Source organism: Martes martes (genome assembly GCF_963455335.1).
Source record: "Martes martes genome assembly, chromosome: 6".
Classification (NCBI taxonomy): domain Eukaryota; kingdom Metazoa; phylum Chordata; class Mammalia; order Carnivora; family Mustelidae; genus Martes; species Martes martes.
Genome location: NC_137893.1, coordinates 64,374,175 through 64,397,360, shown reverse-complemented (window position 1 = coordinate 64,397,360; position 23,186 = coordinate 64,374,175). Strand labels below are relative to the sequence as shown.

Here is a 23,186-nt window from a genome sequence, read left to right as displayed (position 1 = left end):
CAACTTCTTTCATCCCACATCCTTTATTGTTTGGTCACTCTTAGGTTTGCACTCATGTGCCTTTTAACAGCAGGGGTGTGGCGAAGGGAAATTCAGGTGTTAGTCCTCCATTTGCACGTGTAATCCCCAGTCCTCCATAAATTTCAGGAGATAGGCTTTGTTTTCTTCTGACGACTCTTCTGGAGCCTGATCGTCATAGAGTCTACACAAGAGGCTTTCTTCTGTGAGCTCCTTGTACTCAGGCTGCTCACATCCCTCGGAGTCATGTTCGGAGCCAGAGAATGACGGTATGCACAGCCTGCCAGTCTGAGGGTCCCAGTCCACCAGTGTGGTGGATGCCTCTTCATCTGGCTCCTCTTCCACATCCACGTGCTTCTGCAACAGCTGGCCCAAGTCTCGCAGCTGAGGCGCATAGGAATACAGTGGTGTTGGGGAGCCCAGGTCTGCCAAAGCTGCCTGTTGCTCCAAGAATTGTCCTTGGAGGGATGCCTCCTCCTGCAGACTGAGCTCTTGATCTCCAGGCCCCACACAGATGTCAACAGTTCTTACAGCCTCTTCGTATCCAACGACAGCTTTATCTGTGGCCATTGTTCCACCCAGTGACCCTTGCTGGGTTAGGGACATACCCTTGGAGCTTTCCTCAGAGTCACAGAAAATGTCCATCCAGTGTAAAGCATACCCTGAGTTCTTCACCTCCATTTCCTCCTGATGTGGCTCCTGGTCCTCAAGGGGCTCAATCAGGTCCCAGACATCGTTGCTTTTCCCCCTTACACTTACATCCTTATGAGAAGTGTTAGAATCCTCCACAATATTGAGGGTGATAAAATTAAGCACAATTTTTTCAGCAGGAACAAAGAATCTTTTGTCAAATTCATTTCCATAAATCAAAATCTATAAAGAGAGAAGAGAATTGTTTTCACCTTTTCACTTGAGAGAGACATGAAAAACAGCAGTTAAGTAGAACTTATACTGTCATCACATAGTTCTAAAAACCTATTCTTACCAACTCATGGAAGTGACAGTTATTATCGGAATAAACAGAAAGCCTCATTCACATGGAGGCAAGAGACCTCAGACACACACACAAAGGCTTATGGAAGTGACAGTGGTCCCTGGGCGGGTGGTGGGGGTATCCCGTCCAAGGATCAGGGTAGACTGCCCCCTCCCCTAACTGGCCCAGGGAATTCAGGGCACTTATTTAATTTCTTGAGCCTCAGTTTTTAATTGTGTAAAATCAGAATTCCTGCCACGTGAGAAGTGGCAAGGGCTGAGGGAGAGAGTTTGGAAATCGCTTTGTTAATTACCGTTGACCATGTATGTCAACTAGCAGTGGTTTCCTGGACTCCCAGGCCTGGCTGGGATACACTCTGGACATGAAATGTGGATGGGCATGCAAACTGGATGCAAAGAGGGAAGGTGGCTCGTGAGTAGGGATGGTTTCCCTCACTTCCCCCACAGCTATCTAATCCCACTGTAATGGGGCCAAAAAGGGAAATCCATCTGCCTGTTTATGGCTGATAGAGAAACTCTAAATCATGTCTGGAAAACTAGTTTGAGATTAAAATGGTGCTGGGGATATGGGGAAGGTGTCTTTTGTGATGCCCAGTCATGACTTAAGTTTGAATCCTCATTGTCCACCCTGTGATGTGAGTTCATTTAACATTAACATTCCTCAGCCTCATTCTTTTATAACATTTCAGTTTCAGAAAGTCACATATGCTTAATTCTCCTGTGAATGTTTCTCCCAGGAATGTCTCCCTGTGCCATTAGGAACGTACCTCTAATGTCTAGAAGCAGGCAGAATAAGAGAAACACTTAAGACCGAACTAACAGGAATACATTATACATCATATATATGTGAATATATATTTTAATACTTTGCAAATAAATCACTCTTATTGTTAAAATATGCCCAGCCCTTCTAAACCCTCCAGAAGCGTATTTATTCCTTCTTAATATTTTCTTGCTCTCCTTGCTCTGAATGCTTGTCCTGGCCATTTTCCTCCTAAATGTACTCCCCATTCCATGCCCAGTCTCAAGCTCTACATCCCATTCTCCTCTTTCAGACGCTCCCTTTCTCGCCCTGGACAACAGGCACAGTCTTCTAGCTCCTTTTATTGCTTCTAGTCTTACTTCCTCCAGCAGTGTACTAGACCCACTATCTAACTGGATTTAAACACGATATTGACCTCGACACTGCCTATTCAAAACCCCATAGAGGTTTCTCTTAGCCAAGACAATATAAAGCCCAAACTTCTTAGAATAACACCCGATTCTCCTGTTACCTGGCCCTCACACCCACTCTCTGTCTTACTTCAGTAACTCCTCATCAGCAACCTGTGGTCCAGCAATATCATGTGGTTTTCCAAACATCTACGCACCTTGGCCCTTCTGGGTTTTCTGCCAGAATTATGTGCTCTAACTCTTTCTCCCCTTTCCTGATCATGGCCAGATGTAAAACTTCTACTGGTCCCCTACGCAGGGTTTCCATGCTCTCCCTGTAACTCTCCGTACGTCTACAGTCCTAACTGTCTGCTTTCATCATAGCCTTTAAGTATCATTTTGAAATTCCCATTCCCAACTTAACTTGAACCTCCAGAAGGGCATGGATCTGACTTAAATTTATTTGTGTACCTCAAGACCTAGTCTAATCTGCTCATGACATGTGAAATCTTTGTCAAAGCTGAGGAATTTCTTTGCTACTAGAGACTAGTAGCAAAAGTGTTTTCTTCTTCATCCACTCTTTAAACCCGCTCTGCCTGTAAAAGGGAGTTGTGTCTGCTCTAGAGCTTCCTTTTGTACTGGCCTGGAAGGGAGGGTTTAGGATCATTCCTGCCACACTGAGCACTCACCAAATTTGCTGGGTGTTTCTCTTTGCCAACATGGATATATCTGTACATGGAGTAGCCCATCACAGAAAAAAGAAACACAGTAACAGATATGGGCAAAACATACCAGAAGATGATTTTAACCTTCACTGCTGATGTTTGGTCTGTTAAAAAAAAAAAAAATACAGAAATAGAGCGCTGTGATTCAGTGTGGTGGTAGGAAAACATTGGTAATGTCAGGCAACTTTGGGTTGATTACTTACAATTAGGGGCTCAGTTTTTCATTTATAAATTGAGAAGCTTGAAGGAAAAGTGATAAGGGGTCTCAGAATTCTTACTCTCTGACAAGAGCTGGTCTTCAGGACCCATCTGGACTCATTGCAAACCTGACAGTGTGGTTGTGTCACCAACTCAATCAGCAGATATTCCAACATTTTTGTCTCGCCATGAGATTCATGCAGGTTCTTATATTTGAAGCTAAGTGTGTCTATTATTCCAGCAACTTATACACTTTAAACCAAGCAACAGAACCCTCTTGATAAGATCCTATTAAGCTGCCCTCACTTTTCCATACTGTCATTTAACTCAACCATTTCCAAATATTCAGTAGAAGTAGGGAATGTGTGGCGTCACCTTCTGTGCAGCTAACAGAACCATCTCTGAGTGTGTTGGCTAGACTTTCTGGGTAGGTCTGGAGCTTGGGATGTGTGTAGGAAGTGGCTGAGCTGGTGTTGCTGAGAATGGCAGTGACTTCCCTCCAGGTCCTGTTGTACTGTGGGTTCATGACAAGTAAAAGTCCATAGAAGAATGAAAAGACTTGGTGAACAGCTTTTAAGAAAGCAGTGCTGGCCCTCCATTCATGAGACTATACAGTTGTGAATAAGACTCATGTGACTGATTTATATTTGTCGGGCTCCTCTAGGATACTGGAAGTTATAATAGTTAATTATCTGTGCTGATTGGCTAGGCCATGGTACCCAGTTATTGGGCGAAACATGATTCTAGATGTTCCTGAAAGGCATTTTTTGATGAGATTATCATTTAAATGAATGGACTTGAGTAACGCACATAACTCTTTATAATATGGGTGGCCTCGTCTAATCAGTTGATAGCTTTAGTAGAAAAAATGGTGACCACCTTGAGAAAGATATTTCTGCCAGCAGATAATCTGTTGGACTGCCCAACAGATTTTGAACTCACCAGCCTCCACAGTCATGTGAGGCATCTGCTTAAAATAAATCTTTCTGTCTTTCTCCCTATGTAATATGTTGGTTCTGTTCTCTGGAGAACCCTGACTAATACAGCAGTAGAAAAAGAGGTTTAGTGCACAGAGCAAAAGTTCTAGTATATTCCTTACATACTGATGAATTCAGTGAGAGTGTCATGGGAGCTCTTTCATCTGTACAGTTGTTTGGATACTCTTGATGCCTAGGCCTGAGACAAAGCAATAATGTCACTCTCCAGATAGCTATCAAGTGAGAGAGGGGAAACAGAAGTGCCATGGACAATGAGGGAGGTCAACAAGAGCCAGAGAGAGAAGTATAGATACAGGGCTCCAAGGGCAGCCTCTTCCACCCCAAACTGCTCCCAAGGAGCACATCTGTCCTCAGGTTCTACAAGGAAAGGTGGGAACAGCGCAATGCAGGTGGTGCAGGTGGCCGACATCACCGACCGCACATGAGGCCACGATGCAGCCTAGTCCTCTGAATGCAAACTCTGGTCTCTGGACTGAACTTGCCCTACTTAAAACATGCCACGACAACAATGACCGATGGCACTCAGTAGACAGCAGAACATGTTTGCACAATAAACCTAATAAACTATAATTGTATTTTAGTACCAGGGGATTATGGAGAGCAGAAGTATTTCTCAAAGATGGCCCCAAAAGAGGTGGTCCAGTTGGGCTATCAAGGAAAAGGTCAGAACCCAAAAAGATGATATGTCCTTATTTTGTCACCTCTCCTAGACTAGTGAGAAAGTTGGCTGCATCTCTTACCGGGAAGTATTTAATGGAATCCGTATTTGAGTTGCTTTCAGTCTGCCAACTGCTTAAATGTTCTCCACTGGAAATTCATTCCTACCACTTGACCACTGATCAAGCTGTAAACAGAGCACTTTTTCCAAATACAGAAACGATTTCTTCAGTCTGCTTTGTTTTGCCTTTTGCTTGCTCTGCATTTCAGTTTTATTTGACATATGGCAGAGAACCCTTCATTTTAGGGGAAGGTATGAAAGGACAGAGATTCAAAAATATAGCTTCTCACTTTTGAAAATCACAAAATCCCCTTTGGATTCCTTAGAGGACAGTTTCAACTTGTGCTCTGTGCAGCATGAGGGAAGAGGAAAGCAGGGCTCCTGTCACCATGGCCATCCCATTGCTGGCGATGGAACCAGGCTAGGGGAAGCGGGTGACGTTTGTCCTGGGCCAGAGGGTTTGGAAGAGGGAGATGGAAGAATAATGGATGAGGGGCCATTCGAGGAAGGTCAACTTTAGGCTTAATTTTCAATATTCAGGTTTTGAGTGGAAAGTCCTCTGACCCTTGGGGAAGCATAAATACACAAATGCCAAGCTCCTAACCCTCTGTCTCCTAACAGGAATGAGACTCTTCAGCCAAGCTCAGAAAACATGAGAAGAAGGCAAAAGGAGGGAGAGAGAAGCCATGTGAATGTGGGAGTAAGTGTGGATTTGCTGATCGCAGACGCTCGTGCAGCCCGTGAGTGATACCTAAATGCAGCTTGCAGAGCTGTCATTTGTACTTCGGAGGGTGAGCAAAGCCTGCTGTCTGCAAGTGTTGTTAGAATAGTGTTTTGTTTTTAGCACTAACGTTTGATGTTCTTGAAGACCACAGAACTTCTCTTGACGAAAGGGACTATAATTAAGAAATGAAAAGATGTGTGTAAAATTCTAGTTGCTTTTTTTCCACGGAAGATGCTTCTTGGCAGCAGATATCAGGACGGGTGCTGAGAGTTCCTTGGGAAGATGCAAACACGCTCTAATGCTGGCCAAGTTCAACGACAGAGCCCCAGGCTGCTCAATGCATTTATGGCAATGGTTGTTTCTGCCTTTGTCTCAACCTGTTCCTGGTGGATTTACCCAAACCTTGTTTTTAACTGCCACACTTCTAGTTTCCTCAGAGTTCCTTCCTCAGACCAGCTGAGACTTTTTAAGCTTACCTTTCAAAGTACGGACACACAGCTTCTCGGAAGGCCGAGCGAGGCGAGGAGGCCCTGGGACGAAGGACTCCACGTGGACGCAGTACAGAGTGTCTGGCTCCAGCCAGCCCAGCACCAGCGTGTGGTTGGTCACACACTGGGACCACTAGGGCAGGGGATGGCAAACAGCAGTTAGAGCCACGGAATTCCAGTACCACCCAGACAGACAGCTCTAGAAGGAGATAGAACACTGAGATACCACTAAATCCTTCTTTATCGCTGCAAGCTGGGCTTTAAAAAAAAAAAAAAAGTTTTATTTAAATTCAATTTAGTTAACATATACTGTCATGCATTTTTTAAAATTTAAGTAGAATTATGAACATTTTTCCATATTAATAAATGGAGATCTGAGTTAAGATTTAAAATTTTTTTTTTCTAGCAACAGCTTTAAAATACACTTTTCCTTTAGCTCAGCAGAGCATGGTCAGGAATTGGGACCATTCTGGGAACAATTCTAAATAAGAACGTAAGGACGGGTTTCTTGCTCATCTTGCCCTGTGTCCTTGCTGACATTTTTTCTTTCTTGGAGAGTGATTGACAGATGCCATGCAAGTCGAAGCTCTCCATCAGAGTGAGGCGGAAAATCGCTCCACACCCAATAGCAACATCAGACCCCACTGACAGAGAGGGTCTGTAAGGGACATCCGAAGGACGTCGTTGAGATGTCTATGTATCAGCTTCCACTATATCTTGCCCAGCATGTCTTTGAATATCACACCTTCCCAGATTCCCTGCCCCTGGGCTGCTCATTCCAACACTAGCTGCAGCAAGTGTACAGATGCAAGGCCCCTCTCCCATCCCAGGCTCACCGTTCTATTAGATTGAGTATTATATACAGACACATTATACTTCAGATTAGAGTATATCTGTTGCATGGAAAGAGAACTGTCTTCTGGATTTCTCTTCCACTTCTCCGGAGCCGTCAGAACAATGGAAATGGATCTCTCATCTGTCGTCAAAGCGATCCCTGGTGGGCCAATTTGTGCTTGAAGGGGAGGGGAGAGGGAGTTATCATATTCAGATGTAGAAATCACCGTGGATAAAACTACAATGTAATCCTACTGGAATCAAAGTCTAAAGCCCCCCTCTTAGTTGAGATGACTCAGATTGTCCTCAGGTGAGTCCAAGTTATGCCACATCTTGAAACAATCATTTCATACTCCCTGATACAATATGAAAACAGAAAATTCAAGTCTTGTATTTACTTGGTGCCTAATCTCCTGGATAAATAGGTGACAAATACAACTAAAAGAGTTTACAACACTCCTGTGACTTGAAAAGTTGGTGATAAATAACATTAACATGATTTGATGTGTGGTGGAAATCAGCCATGGAGGAATGAAACAGTGTTAAATAACTTAGAATGGTCTAGAATAGAGGTTCGCAAACTTTCGCTATAAAGGTTCAGACAGGAAGTACTTTAGGCTTTACAGGCCATATGATCTCTGTTGCAGCTCTTATTTATATAAATGTCAAAAGCATTCTTAGCTCTCGGCCCGTAGACAAATGGAAAGGGGGCTGAGCTGCATTTGGTCTGAGGACATAGTTTGCTGAAGTCTGATCTAGAAGGGCACCATTGGAGAGATTCTGGCTCTGGTGAGAAGCTCTTGTAAACTTCATTATGGCAGCTCTGAGTGGGTCCTCTATGGCTGAATCAGCCACAGAATAAGGGATGGAAAAATGAAAAAAGCAAACATCAGGAAGGTGTCGCCTGAATTCTGAGTTACACCTAGAAATACGTCATCACATTACCATGTTCAGAACAAGAAGACACTTAGTTTGACAGTGAGCAAAACCAGTAATTGTCAAGATGAAACTCTGAGATGCAGTGAGGTAGGGCACCGTGGACTGGTCACCCAGCAGCTGAGGGACAGACTGCAGAACAGAGTGCCCAGAGCCCTGGCCTCCTAGGAAGGCTGTCTGCGAGGCCGATACTGTACGCTTGATGGACAGAAGAACTTGTTATTATCGGAGTTTACAGTGTGTTACTTACTTTCTAAGAATGGATAGAATCGTCCAGTTTCTGCCCATTTGGAACAATTCTTTTCCCAAATGGCCTTAACTTTGGCATAATATTGATGTTCGTAATCAGAAGTTTCCACAGAGAGATCACAGCAGGTCTTACTGATATTTCTGCATTCGGATTTATTCAGCCACTTCTTTTGCCCATATCTGCTGAGAAAGAAACTGAATTAATAATGAGGTGCCCTCTGTGCTTTCCAATAGGAAAAAAACAGTTATTACACAAAACTCAATGGAATTTCAGACCTTCACTGTGGAACAACAAAAGTACCTTTCACTGAGATAAAAAAGAATCCACCTTTGCTGCTGGCAATCTTTTTCATTACCTCTCAGGAGCATGAGTCAGAGTTTCTGCAATCACCTCTCTTTTCTGTGAATTATAAGGTGGATGGTACATTTTGAAAGCCTGTATTTTTTTATTCTTGGTCTACAGTAAAAATTTTACATATCATATGATAAATTCTTCTAGTAATTATCTATGTATGATTTTAGTGCACTATGCCTATGAAGGTCAATTTGATGGGCTTTTTTTTTTTTAAGATTTTTATTTATTTATTTGACAGACAGATCACAAGTAGACAGAGAGGCAGGCAGAGAGAGACAGAGAGAGAGAGGAGGAACCAGGCTCCCCCCAGAGCAGAGAGCCTGATGCGGGGCCCGAATCCCAGGACCCTGAGATCATGACCTGAGCCGAAGGCAGAGGCTTTAACCCACTGAGCCACCCAGGTGCCCCTGATGGGCTATTTTTAAGAAATACTAGCCATTTTTTTTCTTGGAAAAAAAGTACCTTGACATTCTCATAAATTTAATATCTACTTTCTAAGAAGGGTCTAGGGAAAATTGGTTAGGGTGGAATGCATGCCAACTGTGGCATGTAGTGATAGTGATGATATTGACTCGGTTGTTGATATTGATTTCTTCTTTCCTTTATTAAAGACATACACCCCTAGCAGGTAGAGAAGGGAAAATATTTTTAACAATTTTCAGATGGGAAACACTGAGGTATAGAGAGTTGAAGTGCCGCCGGCTGAGCCAGTGAAAGAGGGTTGCGTGGGAGGCTAGGAAGGCATTAAAGCAGGTGTGCTGGGGTTTTAGAAAGCTAACAGGTGTAGCATGGAGAATGCAGGGGGGTAGGGGTGGCAGTCTGGGGAACACTTGGGGAGATCCTGTGGTAGTCCAACTGGGAAGATGTCGGTGGCTTGAGCAAGGATGGTGGTAGTAGAACAAATAACAAGACAAAAGGAAGAACTATTAGGGGAAACAGGACATGGTGACTGAGTGGAGGTAAGAGATGAGGGAGATGAAGGTGTTCAGGGTGGTGTCTCTTTCTGTCTGGGATAGTGGTAACGTTTCCCAAGGGAAAGAATACTGGGGAATAGGTTTGGGAAATGGGGAGGAGGGGGGAGGAGGAAGGAAAGGTAACAAGTTCAGTTTTTTGCACATTGAGCCTCAGGTATGTGAAAGACATCCAGCTGCATGGATGCCCAGTAGGCCCTGGGGCTCAGGAAAGAGGGGTGAGTGGGAGGCAGTGATTTTGAAATCAAGGGCACAAAACTGTTCATTGAAGGCTTAGGTGTGAATGAAATGATCCTGGAGCCAGAGCAAAGCTTAGCATAAAATTCCAGGATCATCAAGATTTAAAGGTTGGATGCACAGTACAGTTATAAATAGCAATTAAAGGGGCACCTGGGGGTCTCATTGAGTTGAGCATCTGACTCTTGGTGTCAGCTCAGGTCTTGATCTCAGGGTTCTGAGTTCAAGCCTTGTACTGGCTCCTCACTAGGAGTGGAGCCTACCTAAAAAATAAAAAAGAAAAGAAATAGCAGCTAGAGTGGGAGTAGGAGCAGGCATCACGTAAGTCAAGGCAAGAGCATATCTTGAGAATGAGGAAATGTGGACTTTATCAAGTGTTACTCAAGCTTAAGGGTATCTTTCATAATATGGCAACAGATTTCTGAAGGCTACTGTCTCCTGTTTCATAAGTACCATACTTGCCTGAAGACGTTAGAAATACAGTTAAGATCTTGTCAACCAACTTCTCCAGGAAGCAGTCACCATTGCCTAAGGGTTTTCATACATTTTTTGTCTGTGAGCCCTAAGACGTAATCCATTTTACTTGTGACCCAGCTCACAGAAACATACATATATTTAACATATTAAAACAAAGGTTTCACAAGATTCTATTAAACTGTAGTGCATGCCATCAGTTCAGTTATTTTCCACTCCATTCTACTTCACACCATTCCAGTCCTTTCCATTGAAAATAATGCTAGCTAACGGATTTCATGGTCTAACAACAGGTCCTGACTTAGGGTTTGGAAAATACTGCCATCACCCATTTGATCCCCTCTCCTCCACCTCTTCTCACTCCTGCCAAGGGGAGGGCAGCTTCCCATGACAGAGGTTGATGGAGGAGAAAATACACTTTACTGGATTCTGAGCCACTTTCCATAGCTTGTGCCAAAGCTTGTGTTTTCCATAGCGCACTATATATTTTCTGCACTAAATTTTCTTGGCAGGTAGAATTTAAACTATTGTTAAAATGTCATCTTATACTTGGAAACAAACTTCACTCCCAAGTGTAAAATCATAATATAGATGTTGCCCAAGGTTACCTGGCTAGGATGGCAGCCTGGCTGCAAACCAAGGACGGTTTGGCCTTGGAGCCGAGCTTGGAGCCCTGTCAGTGACAGACACTGCTCTGTATTTCTGTCCATCTTGGACGTGCACGAGCATGTCAGACCTCCAACATGGCGAGTTTCTTTATTTATTTTGGAAATTTGTACCGTCTAAGTTATTTGCTCTCACAGAGCAGTGATCACTCTATTTTTTTGTTTTCCTTTTCAGAATCAAACACGTAAAGGACATCGCAGACTCTTTGCTTCACTTAATGGAAAAAGAGGCCAGGGCACACTCAACAGCCGTTTCCTCTTTGCAGAGTGCTGTCTCCTTTCCTAAAACACCAGCTTCCAGAGAAACTCTTCAAAAATGAAAATGAGGCTCTAGATAAATGAGGTCATCGTGAATAGCTGTTGAAGTATTTCCCTGCCTTAGTGGTCAGAATATCTTCTTCATAGAGAAAAATGACTTTGTTCTTTTTGTTGTGGCTAATAGGGTACTTTTTTTTTTTTTTTAAACTCAGAAAATCAGAAATGTGTAATCAACAGAGAAGGAAGTCACTCTAAAACCCATTACCCTAAAACATTTGGCATACATGATTCTGGACATCTCATTATGCTTCTCTATTCACACAGGAATGACTAGTTGGCTGCATATACAGATAATAACTAGATTATACCATACATATGGTTTTAATCAAGGTTGCAAATTTAGCCTGATTTGAAGTTTATTTAAGACTTATTTATTTATTTATTGAGTGCAAGTTGGGAGAGAGAGAATCCCAAGCAGACTCCACACTGAGCTCAGAACCCACCCCCAGGCTCAATCCCAGGATCCTGAGATCTGACTGAGGCCAAAATCAAGAGTAGGATGCCTAACCAACTCAGCCACCTAGATGCCCTCTGATCTGAACTTCAACAGAAAAAGAAATTGAAGTGAGATTAAAGGAATTGTTGTAGTTCAAGTGTTTCATCATCATAAGAGATAGTAGTTTCTAAAAGATCTTTTGAAGTAAGAAAATGGTTCATGAAAAATATTGAAAGTTTGGTTATCAAGGTGATGAAATATTTTCATTTTAGATCACATTTAATGGCTTCTTGCTATAAAACTCAGTACACTTACAGATATTCCCCACCTTCTAATTTGTTATATCATTGTTTAGCTTTCAAACATTTACAAGAAATTTCGATAACCCCATTCCCCATCAATACTTAGTCTCAGTTCTTCACTTAGATAGTCTCAGTGCATGTACCAGTCTTTTCACAATGACAATTAATCTTGTCAGTACTAAGTTCTTCCTTCAGGGTCATCTTTACCTCTGTCAGCTGGATATCATCTTTAGTTAGTGGTTTTCTCCCCCTTAAGAAGATCTCATGGGAGTGCTCTCCCGACATCTCACTTGCTTGAAAACATGTCTGTTGAAATTTGGTAAGAATCTTAGATCACACCTATTTTTCCCTCAGAGGAGGTATCACTTTCTTCTGTTGAGTGTCGGCAGACAGAAACCATCCCCCTCCCCCTGCCTCCCTTGAGTGCCCTGCTTTTGCTATGACAGTCATACAGTACTTCCTCTTCCTAAAGTTCAATAACCTCACCAGGATAAGTCTTCCTATTGTTTTTATTACATTTTCCTAGATTGAGCATGTATTCATTATGCACAACTCCAGACATTCTCACTTGTTCAATTACTATCAGTTAGCCATAGAGTTTTCATCTCCATATAGCATTTTTATTTTCTATCTCTTCCCTAAGCTCTGCTGCCTTGCTTAAAAATTCTTCCCTTGTCTTAGAATCTTTTCTTTAACTTCTTGCTTGCTTTCTTTTTCTCTCCCCTCCCTACCTTCTTTCCTTCCTTCCTCCCTCCCTCCCTCCCTCTCTCCCTTCGGATTTACCATTAGAGATCATGTTGTATATAGACTCAAACTATGAACAGTTATTTTCTGAAATTTTCTCCTGGTTCCATGAGAAAGCTTTTTAGGAACTTTTCACGTGTGTGTGTGTGTGTGTGTATTTGTCGTTCTCCCTTCCGGTAATAATGGAGAGGTGCTATGCCAGATTCTTTGGGCAAATGGGTATAGGATGGAGGGTATGTCACACACTTGCTCTCCAAATCATATTATTCCCTTTTCTGGAGAGCCTGCCCACCCTCACATTTGGGAACTGCTGGAGGCTGATGTGCTATAAGACACATTAGTAAAGTCGTAGTCCCCCTTGGGTGCCTCCCAGCCATCATCACCTTCCTTCCCACCTGCACCCACCTCACCGGGGCTACTGAGCTTCTACAGTGAAAGTGTCACTTGAACATGACTTCTCTTTCAGCTCCTCCTTCTCGGACATTCTGTGGCTCCAAACTGGGGCTCATGGGGACATTTCCTCAATTTCTAGTGGCAGAAATCCTTAGGTTGTTAGGTGTACCTTTTAATACTATGACATTTATTCTTGTAGAATTATTTTCTACTGTTGGAGTTTAAGAAGGTACAGATTCACTTTCAGTTTCTGCAGTTGTTTTCCTTCAGACTTCACAGTATTTCACTTGTACGCTCCACGGCTTGTGGCTTGAGGTTTGGCCACTTCCTCGGTTTCCTTGAACATGGGCATCATCTATACGTTTTGCATTCTTTCTTGCTTACACTGAATTTTTTAAAAAAATTTGTGTTATTTTAGTCACCATAAAATACATCATTAGTTATTGATGCAGTGTTCCAAGATTCATTGTTGATGTATAATGAGTTTTGAGGGACGGGTGAAATGTGGAAATGTCCATTCACTGTCTTCAATAGGAAGAGCTAATGGCACAGAAGTCTGCACTCAGTTTCACTTAAAAATGTCTGTAATTCCAATTAAGTTTAGACATTCCAAAGACGATGGATTTCCTTGTTTTCTCAGCCACAGAATAACATTTTGACCAACTTCTCCCCCACTTAACATAACTTTCCCTCACCTAAGCCCCCCATGCTTCTGTCTTCACCACGAAATGGTTTTCTAATTTAATCTGACAGAACAGTCCGAGAAAATTTAGCAGGGAATACTGAAAACTTTTCTTTTTTCCACTTAGTACAATAGATGGTTTATCTTTGCACAGTTACTAGGTGTCTGAATCTTGGGTTTAGAAACCAGCCCAAAGCAAAAGAACCAACTTACATGAAATACTGCACAGTGTAAGTAACTTCAGTTCCTTGTAGGCCCTCTGGTGGGCTCCACTGTAGGATATTCCTCATATTTATGGATAAGAAGGTGATATTTGTAGGCTTGGGTAAACCACCAGAGATGCAGAGAACTGAAAAAGGAGTAGAGAAGAAACAAGGTCTTAATGGAGAAAAAGGAAAACATAACCCCTGTGGTAGTTGGTCTTCAGACATGGCCTCAACTAGCCGCACCTTCCAGTACTTATGTCCTATTTCCTCCTAAACCCGAGCTGACCCAATGACTTCAACCAATGGAATGTGGCAGAACTAACTGTGGGACTAAGTCTTTAGAAGGTCTGGCAGTTTCTACTTTTGCCCTTTTGGAAGTCCTGAGCTGTCATGTAAAAAGCTGGGCCACTCTGCTGGAGGCCACGCAGAAAGGGAAATGTTCAGCTGTCCTAGCTGAGCCAAGCCTTCCAACCAGGAGGCCAGAATGAAGGCACCATGGACACTCCAGACCCATCTGCCATAGACTGAAGCTGTATGAGAGAATCCAAATGAGACCAGAGGTAGAACCATCCAGCTGAGCCCCAGTTAACCTTCAGATTTGTGAGAGATAATAAAGTGATTGTTTTAAACCATTTGTGGGAAATGTTAACTTAAAATATTGGAGAGACCACAAAGCCCTGGGTTATATATATCAGATTTTATGAAGGACACATCTCATCATAAATACATATATTTTAGTCAATGAACTTGGAAAATAACAAATTTCGATACTGCAAACCAAACTTAGGAAATGAAATTTAGCTAAGTCACTGAAGGCTGGTCTAATTTTAGCTACAGTCCCATAATTCTTGTGTAAATTGGCTGGGGCTAATGTCGGAGAAAGAAGTTAGTTTTATCCTTGGAGTAATCCCTGGCTAAGATTAGCTTTATATGATGTATTGTAATTCCACAAACCAAATGAAAAGAGAGAAAAAAGTTCTTGGCTCTAGAATTAAACTTTGTAACTGCAACCCTAAAATTCTAAGCCAAAAGCTCTTTCACATGCAGCAGAGTAACCAAAATATAGGTTGCTGAGTGTGTTTTTAGGTGTGTGTGCATATGCTATATTTGTAATGGCTCCTACTTTCAACTTGATCATTTTTTAAAAATATCTCAGTTTGATATTTAAGAAGAAAGTTAAATAAGGAGAAGCACTATCAGCTGATCACTGTATGGGTATATATGTCTGGTAGGGGCAGAGAGCTCAAAAAGACACAACTTGCCCAATGTCTGTCTCGATTTTTATCCTTCTAACTCTCTGGAACCATCGTGTATCAAGGGTATTAGTCTTTTTTCCTGGAGATCATATGCCATGAGTAATTATCAGTGATTTAATACTGCTCTGTGCTATCAATAAATTCTGATTTTTTTAAAAAAATTTATTTATTTGGGACGCCTGGGTGGCTCAGTTGGTTAAGCAGCTGCCTTCAGCTCAGGTCATGATCCCAGCGTACTGGGATCGAGTCCCACATCGGGCTCCTTGCTTGGCAGGGAGCCTGCTTCTCCCTCTGCCTCTTGCCTATGCTCGCTCACTCTCTCTCCCACTCTCTCTCTGACAAATAAATAAATAAAATTAAAAAAATATTTATTTGACAGACAGAAATCACAAGTAGGCAGAGAGGCAGGTAGAGAGAGAGGGGGAGGCAGGCTCCCTGCTGAGCAGAGAGCCCAGTGTGGGGCTCGATCCCAGGACCCTGGGGTCATGACTTGAGCTGAAGGCAGAGGCTTTAACCCACTGAGCCACCCAGGCGCCCCAAGTTCTGATTTTTAACAAGAATTTTGAGGATGAAACTGAGAACAAGGGGCAGGGTCAGTACCATGAAGCATCCTGTTTTCCAACTCTTCAAAAGTGAGCAACACTTTTAACATAAAGAGTTCCAAGGGTCTTTCAGATCTAAAATGTGTGGTCTCCATGTTCATACGACATGTGCATGTGAAGAATGGTTAGCATCTTGTAAGAATGAAAATTAAAATAGACTGTGTATTATAATATCACAGATGAAAGATATTACCAAAATATATTAGCTCCATAGAACTAACTGATCAGAAACTGGAACATTCCAATGTGTGGCAACTTAGAGTTTGGAGATCTAAAACACAAGTTATGTTAGATATTAGAGTCCAGACATATGTTCCAATGTTTAATCTATATAAATCTTTATCTTCAACAACTCTGATTTCTGCTCGTTTTTAAAAAAGATTTTATTTATTTATTTATTTAAGAGACAGAAAGAGAGCATGAGAGTGTGCTCAGTGGGGAGGAAGAGAGGGGAGAGAGAGGGAGGAGGGGAAAGAATTTCAAGCTCACTCTGGACTGAGGGTAGAGCCTGATGGGGGTGGGGGGTCTGTGTCTAGAGGCTGAGATCATGACCTGGGCTGAAACCAAGAGTAGGTTGCTTAACCAGCTGAGCCACCCAGGTTCCCCTTCTGCTTATCTTTTAATGTAAGTAAACTGACAGAATTCTCAAGATGCCTAAAATATACCCAAAACAGTTTTAAGAAATAACCTGGAATTTTTAAAAAAAGTGTTGTTCAAGTTAATGTAATTTAATTTTCTTGATCATTGTTAAGAGGAAATAAAGCAGTTTTGCTATTCTGAAATGAACCATTCTCTGGAATGTGCTGTCAATCATTAATCTTCATTGGTTCAACCGACATCTTGATTCATGTTTTATAATTGTTTAAATGATCCTCTAGAAATGCTATGTCACAGTAGTGAATGCACCGAATGCCACTGAATTGTTCACTTTAAAGTGGTTAATTTTGCCTCGTTAAATTATTATTTAAAAAAAATAAAGTCTATTTGGTCTGATTAAAAAAATGCTAGGTCAATTATCAAAATAGGTTAAAGAAAATTAATAGTGTGACAATAAACTAAAACATTAAACAGTTTTTTTCTCATGTCATTCTACTTTCTAAAAAGAAGATATATTTAATTAGAAATATTGTGAAATGCATATGCACCTCCTCCAAAAGTCTATGTTATGGGTAAATCCTATGTATCACCACAATTTTGGTAGCCAGCCTCTAAGATGGCCCTCAATAATCTCTTCCTCCTGGCATTCACAACCTGCATATCCCCTCACACATTGTATCTGGATTGCTCTCTATGTTTTAATAGTTTGATTTTATCTTTATAAAAATATTAAAAACCCAGTGAGAAGACTGGGAACTTATTTGCCTTTTAATAGCAAGTGAGGATTGCAGTGACAACTTTTTGGATACATTATTTTAAAAAGATAAATTCTTAGTTAAGCTCATTGTAAATCCACTGACAAGGATTCAGAGTAGTAAAACCTTTAATAGAATTCCATTTAAAAATGGATATTATGGTTTGGTACACTATTTCTGAGGAAAGAATGTTCCAGCTTTTAGTCTGCAGAGCCTTCATTTCGATTGACATTGTTTATTTGAATACATAGTCAGAAAAGATAACAATTTGGAGTCATTTCCTTGTATCATATTCCTTGTCAAAGTATTATCAAGGAACTGCCCTACCATGAAAAAGGAGGTCACATTCTGGTATCAGCCCATCTCTGTCACCCCAGCACACAAAATAGAGCTTGTTATGACATGGTCTGCTAGTTTCTGAACCATTTCTCATCAGAGCAAAATTAAGCTATGTAATTACTTTTCTTCACATCTTGTCTCTATGCGTGTATTTCCAGAAATGTATATTCAACATTTTGGGGGTGTTCATAGTAATTTATTTACTTGTATCATTTATAATATTTGTTAATTATGGAATTTTAATAAGTTATCTTTGATCAATGGAAATAGAGGTCCCTTGGCACAGTGAGGTTTGACCTTTCTGCAAAGAAGAGTTATATGGACTGTCTGCTCCCTTCAGTTAGTTTTGGTTTCAGTAGGATATCTTTTGGCAATATTAAAAATCATGTTGATTGTGAGATCCATTCATGACAGGCTAAGAGATTATGTTTTAATAGTAGACACAGTATGTGAATAAAGTTAATTTGCAGGGCGCCTGGATGGCTCAGTGGGTTAAAGCCTCTGCCTTCAGGCATGACCGCTCAGGTCATGATTCCAGGGTCATGGGATCGAGCCCCACATCCGGCTCTCTGCTCAGCAGGGAGCCTGCTTCCTTCCCCTCTTTCTCTCTGTCTGCCTACTTGTGATCTCTGTCTGTCAAATAATAAATAAAATCTTAAAAAAAAGAGAGTTAATTTGCATAAGACTTTAAACATTGTGAAACCTTTATATGTTATCATATTTTGTTGAAGTGAGGCAAATGGCTAGCATATATTGAAAACTGTAGCTAATATTTATTGAATCCTTACCATGTAGCAGACACCATTCTATGCACTTTATACAACTAAATCCTACAATTCCCATAACAGTCCTATGGACGGTATCCCCATTATCATCTCCATTATACAGATGAGGAAACTGAAGCACAGAGAAGTTGCACAAGTTCACACACCTATTAAGTGGAGGAGCTGGGTTCAGAACCTGCACTCTTAAACTCCTCACTCACTGGCTACCCTTGCAAACTAATCCGTATCAGAATTTAAACAAAGACAAGACTTATGTAAAAACACCTACTATCCTGGCTACTCATATATAAAACCATTTAAGTACTAATAAATATTAGATATTGATGTCATTGATTTATTTCTTTAGATCCCACCACACCCTATAGTAGGAGACCATATTCCTTTCCCTGTATTTTCTTTTATTTTGGCCCATATCTGATCCTGAAGAATGCAAGTAGGAACTCTATTTCTGCTTTGACACAATCCTCAGACAATGTATGGTGACTGGAAAAACAGGGATTCTTAGAAGGGTGTGTTTGAGTCTATTCTGGTGTCTTTTCAGTTGCTGAGTACAGGCCTTCTGTCAGTCTGGAACCATAGCAAAACGTAAATTTGTAGAAATAACATATTTTTGCCTTGGCCTTGGGCTTTAGCTCTTTGTCTCCTATACAGAATACACTACAGTCAATCCCATTCATTTTGATGAGAAATATCAACTAGTATTTGTTAGGTGCTATTATGAGTTGAATTGTGCCCTCCCCAAAAAGATATATTGAAGTTCTAATCCCTAATCCCCAAAATGTTTCCTTATTTAGAAAAAGGGTTGTTGCAAACATAAGTAGTTAAGATGAACTCATACTGGACTAAAGAGGACTTCTTGACCCAATATTACTGGTCTCCTTTTAAGATGGCCAGATGAAGACACAGTGACACAAGGAAAATGCTATTTGAAAATGGGGGACTGGATTCCCTACAAACCAAGGAATGCCTGGGACTCCCAGAAGCTGGAAGAAGCAAGGAAGGAGCCATCTCTAGAGCCTTCAGAGGGAGCACAGTCTTCAGTCTTGCCAACACCTTGATTTTGTACTTCTAACCTCCAGAACTATGAGAAAATAAATTTCTGTTGTTTTAAGCCACTCATCCTGTGGTACACAGTGAAGGCAGCTGCAGGAAATGAATGTAGGTGCTACTATGTAGATATCTAATGGAGAATACAGTTGGGTTCCTGCCCTTCTGTAGTTCCCACACTAGCAGGAAGAGGGACACAGTTAACAAGTAAAACAAACAAACAAACAAACAAAGAAACAGGTACTTACAAATTTGGTGATTAGGCTATGAACAGGAATAAGGTTGGAGGAATGGGTCATAGAACTTACTCAGATAGGGTCTTGGGAGTCAGCTTGGGGTGGGTGGCAGGGTTCCAGGCAAAGACCCTTGAGACAGAAAAAAATCTCATCCAAAAAGACAGTTCCTTGGAACTGTCAAAAGACCAGTGTGTTTGGGAAAAAAACAAAACAAAACAAAACAAAACAAACAAAAAAAAAAAAACGAGGAAGAGGAGAGTGGCCAAGAAGAATTTGAAGACGCACATAGAACTGGAGTTCCCATCGCTATAAGCCCTGGGAAGGAATCTGGATTCCATCTGAAATTCAGTGGGAAAGTATTGAAGCCCTTTATATAGGGGACACCACAAGCCTATCTGTATTTCAAATAGATTGATTCATTACTGAAGGGAGAAAGATTGGGTGTGGGCAGGAATAGAACCGCAGAGACCAGCAAGACCATAATTACAGCAGTCCTGGTGAGGAAGGCTGGGCTTGGGCCCCGATGCTGGCTGTGGATGTGAAGATGGGTGGGCAGCTCACAGCTCTGTTTTCAAAGTAGAAGCAACAGGGCCTCCTGAGGAGGCAGAACTCCAAGAGTCTCAGCAACAGAATTCCTACATTATGAAAGCTAACAGACGAGGATTTATCAAGGAATACTTGTCCTTTTATCTGTTTTGATAATGCAAAGGAGCAATACAAATAGAATTAGCAATTTTTTTAAGGAAAAGAAATAGCACACTTAAGCAAAGATAGTTGTTGACAACTAGGATTTTCTCGTGGTTTTTAAATGTTGGTAAAGTTTTTAGGCACTATGTTTCAAATTTGGGAAAACATAATGGAAGACATTCCTAAGTAAACATTTAAATTGAGATAAGTCATTTTTCTAACCTGCCAGTACTGATAAGATAATTTATTCAGCACTGAAGTGAAAATATGTCACACCCACATCGATGTCAGGAGTCATGTGCCAACTTATGAGTAACAAAAGCATTTTTGTTCCCATAGATTTATGGCCTGTAAATACAGTTCTGATTCTCTGATAGTCCATCCATTTCATGTCCTAAATCATAGAGCTGTTGGATTGGCACTCAGAGTTTTGTTTCTGGGAGTGCTGTAGGATTATGACTTTAGTTTGGAGCACGAGATTCTTTATGATCTGGTCTGAACTTTCCTTTTGCAATTCTGCCAATTGCACCATGTTCACCAGCCACACCAAATTACCTGTGGTACCCTAACCTGTTCCATTGTTCTGTGCTTTTATGATTTTGGTGCCCTCCTCCTAGAGCATCTTTTGGAACTTAAAGAACCCTCATTCCTCCATGTGTGTATCCATTTAATGAATATTGGCTTGGGCTATTTTAATGATGTGATGTTGGTATGATGGTATATAGGCTATGCTTGGTCACCACTAAAGGATGGGGGGAGCATTCTTGACAGTCATCTGGGTAAGAGGCTGGTCTTTGAAGAAAAAATGGAACTCAGCAGACCTCAAAAAGGAATGGGACCTCTGGGCTCATTTTGAGCTTCCCTGACCAGGTGTGGGCTTTGAGCAATGGAGGGCTACTTAATGGTGCCCCTTGAGTTATGATTACTTAAGATGGCCTCTGGCTTATCGAAGCCGTGAAAGGTCAGCAAGGAGGTGTCTACTTAATGAACTTCTAAGTAATGATTGGTTAGCTCTATCCGTAAGCCACATCATTCAGATTTGTGCCCACTCTCCGTGTTTATTTTCCTTTTGTAATATCTTGGCCTTTGGGGAAGTTTTTCTAGCCCAGCCTCATTTATGTTATACACCATAAGGAGAAAGTCCTGTCTCTGCTCTTGGGTCCTTCTATTAGGAAGAAAATAGATAAATGACATGGATAAATTGAAATGGGTAAATCTATGACAACTTCATTGGTGAAATATTATAAAATGTGGCTACTGCATTTGTTCCAAGAGTTACATTGTATAAATACAGATCTCTAGGTGTAGCGAAATGGTAGGGAGCATTTTCCTAGTGGCCTCAAAGCTAATACTACCTCCTCTAAGAATGTTGCAGTTTTAATTATATGCCTGACCCTCAAAGATACTTCCATTTCATTATACTGTGGGGAAAGCTCATGTATAAATTAGTATTTAATATACACCCATAAAAAGTGGTGAGGTTTTCAGAGCAAACTCATGAAAGGTCACGGTAACCAGTCTTGGGGTTTCGAAAACCTCTGTCTTTGGGGCTGAGGCAATTTGATTTTCCTATTACGGACTGTATGTTCATCCACCAGTGAGGAGAACAACCAGGCTGTAAGAGGCTCAACAGTCAAATGTGTCCACCTCTGGTGACTTCCCCTTTGGGGCCATTCAAGTTTCTCAAGCTCATGACCAACTAGGGAAACTGGGCATAGAGGAAACCTTGCCCAGCTTTACCCAGAGAAGGTCTCCAGCCCCCAGCCCCTTCTGTCCTTCTAAAGCTAGAGCAGAGTTAAGGAATCACCAGGTTCTGAGCCATTTGAGATTGGGCTTCACGTCTCACAGTCTTTGTATTCCCAGCACCTGACAAATACATGCTTTTGAACTGAACTAACCAGGGGCTCATGGGCCTCACATAAATCATGGAGGCAGGGAAGGACCCAGATTCACTTGAGGATTGAATGGGGATGTGAACTGCCTGAACTGCCAAGTCTTGGTAACTTGAAACTGCCTTGGTCAACTTACATTGTACACAGGGGATTGACACAGTCCAAAGACACTCAACAGATGCTTTTTAATGAAGGAACAGCTTTTTAATGAAGGAACACGCATGGCGAGTGGCTCCCGCATATTGCAAATGTCTTTTGAAATAGGGAAAATACCTTTATATGCTTGTATCAGTTCTTTATTGTGGGGAATGAGGTTAAACAGTTAACAAAAAGCACCAGAGGGTAATGAACCAATTCCAGAAAGCAGGAGCTGTGCAGAACTCATCCTAACCACCAAATGAGAGCCAAACTGTATTGCTACCTTCAGATGGATTGTCTTTGGTCTTGTTCTAACTTCATCATGCTGAAAGGAAAAGCAGATTTTCTTTTGTTTCAAGTTGTAAACCAGTTCCCTTGAAAAATATTAACTCCTCTTTCTCCTCTTCTAATTATATGTCAAGGGCCCTTAAAAAACAAGCATCTAAAAACAGCCCCGAAAATGTGATTCAAGAACGATTTACCTAAGAAAAGATACACAGCTGTGTTCTATAAAGGAGCGAGCATGGGTTGACGTTAACATTAGTTCCTGTAAACTCGACGGTCGTCCCTGAACCACCATCTCCACAGTTATTTCTCTAATCTCTCTTGGCCCACTCACTGTTGTATGTGTGTGCCGCCTCCATGTTCTCTCTAATAACACTGGACCTCACACAGACCTGCCACCTGCCCTTTCTCACTGGCTTTTAGTCCTTGTTTATGTGAGTGGGTCAGAGAGAAGCTCTAAGAACCAGAGTTCCAGAACCACCCTGGAGCCCACTCCCTGCTTTACCACTTACCAGCCATGTGCCCTCGAGTCAGTCACTTAACCTCTGCACCTCAATTTCCTCTTTGTAAAATAAAACAATACTATGTGCTTCATAGAATTGATGGGATGATTAAATAAGGTTCTTTACATAGACCTCCTGGAACAGTGCCCGGGGCAAAGAAAGAGCTCAGTCATTATTTGCGTAGTGTTGTCCTCCCTAGTTACTATTCTTACTTTACAGCTGAACTGACAGAGCCCCAGAGAAGCTGT

The 23,186-nt window shown here is 41.5% G+C and overlaps 1 protein-coding gene across 1 annotated transcript in view; it reads right to left on the bottom strand.

The window, feature by feature from the left end:
- IL20RA (interleukin 20 receptor subunit alpha) overlaps nucleotides 1–23,186 on the bottom strand; it is a 35,393-nt gene continuing 12,207 nt past the window's right edge. Inside the window, exons 2-7 of the mRNA XM_080806694.1 lie at nucleotides 13,824–13,959; nucleotides 8,035–8,213; nucleotides 6,851–7,026; nucleotides 6,003–6,147; nucleotides 2,853–2,992; nucleotides 1–891 (exon numbers count right to left, since the gene is read on the bottom strand). Of these exons, the coding sequence (XP_080662820.1) occupies nucleotides 100–891; nucleotides 2,853–2,992; nucleotides 6,003–6,147; nucleotides 6,851–7,026; nucleotides 8,035–8,213; nucleotides 13,824–13,959 (1,568 nt within the window). The 3' untranslated portion in view covers nucleotides 1–99. The remainder of the gene's footprint in view (nucleotides 892–2,852; nucleotides 2,993–6,002; nucleotides 6,148–6,850; nucleotides 7,027–8,034; nucleotides 8,214–13,823; nucleotides 13,960–23,186) is intronic.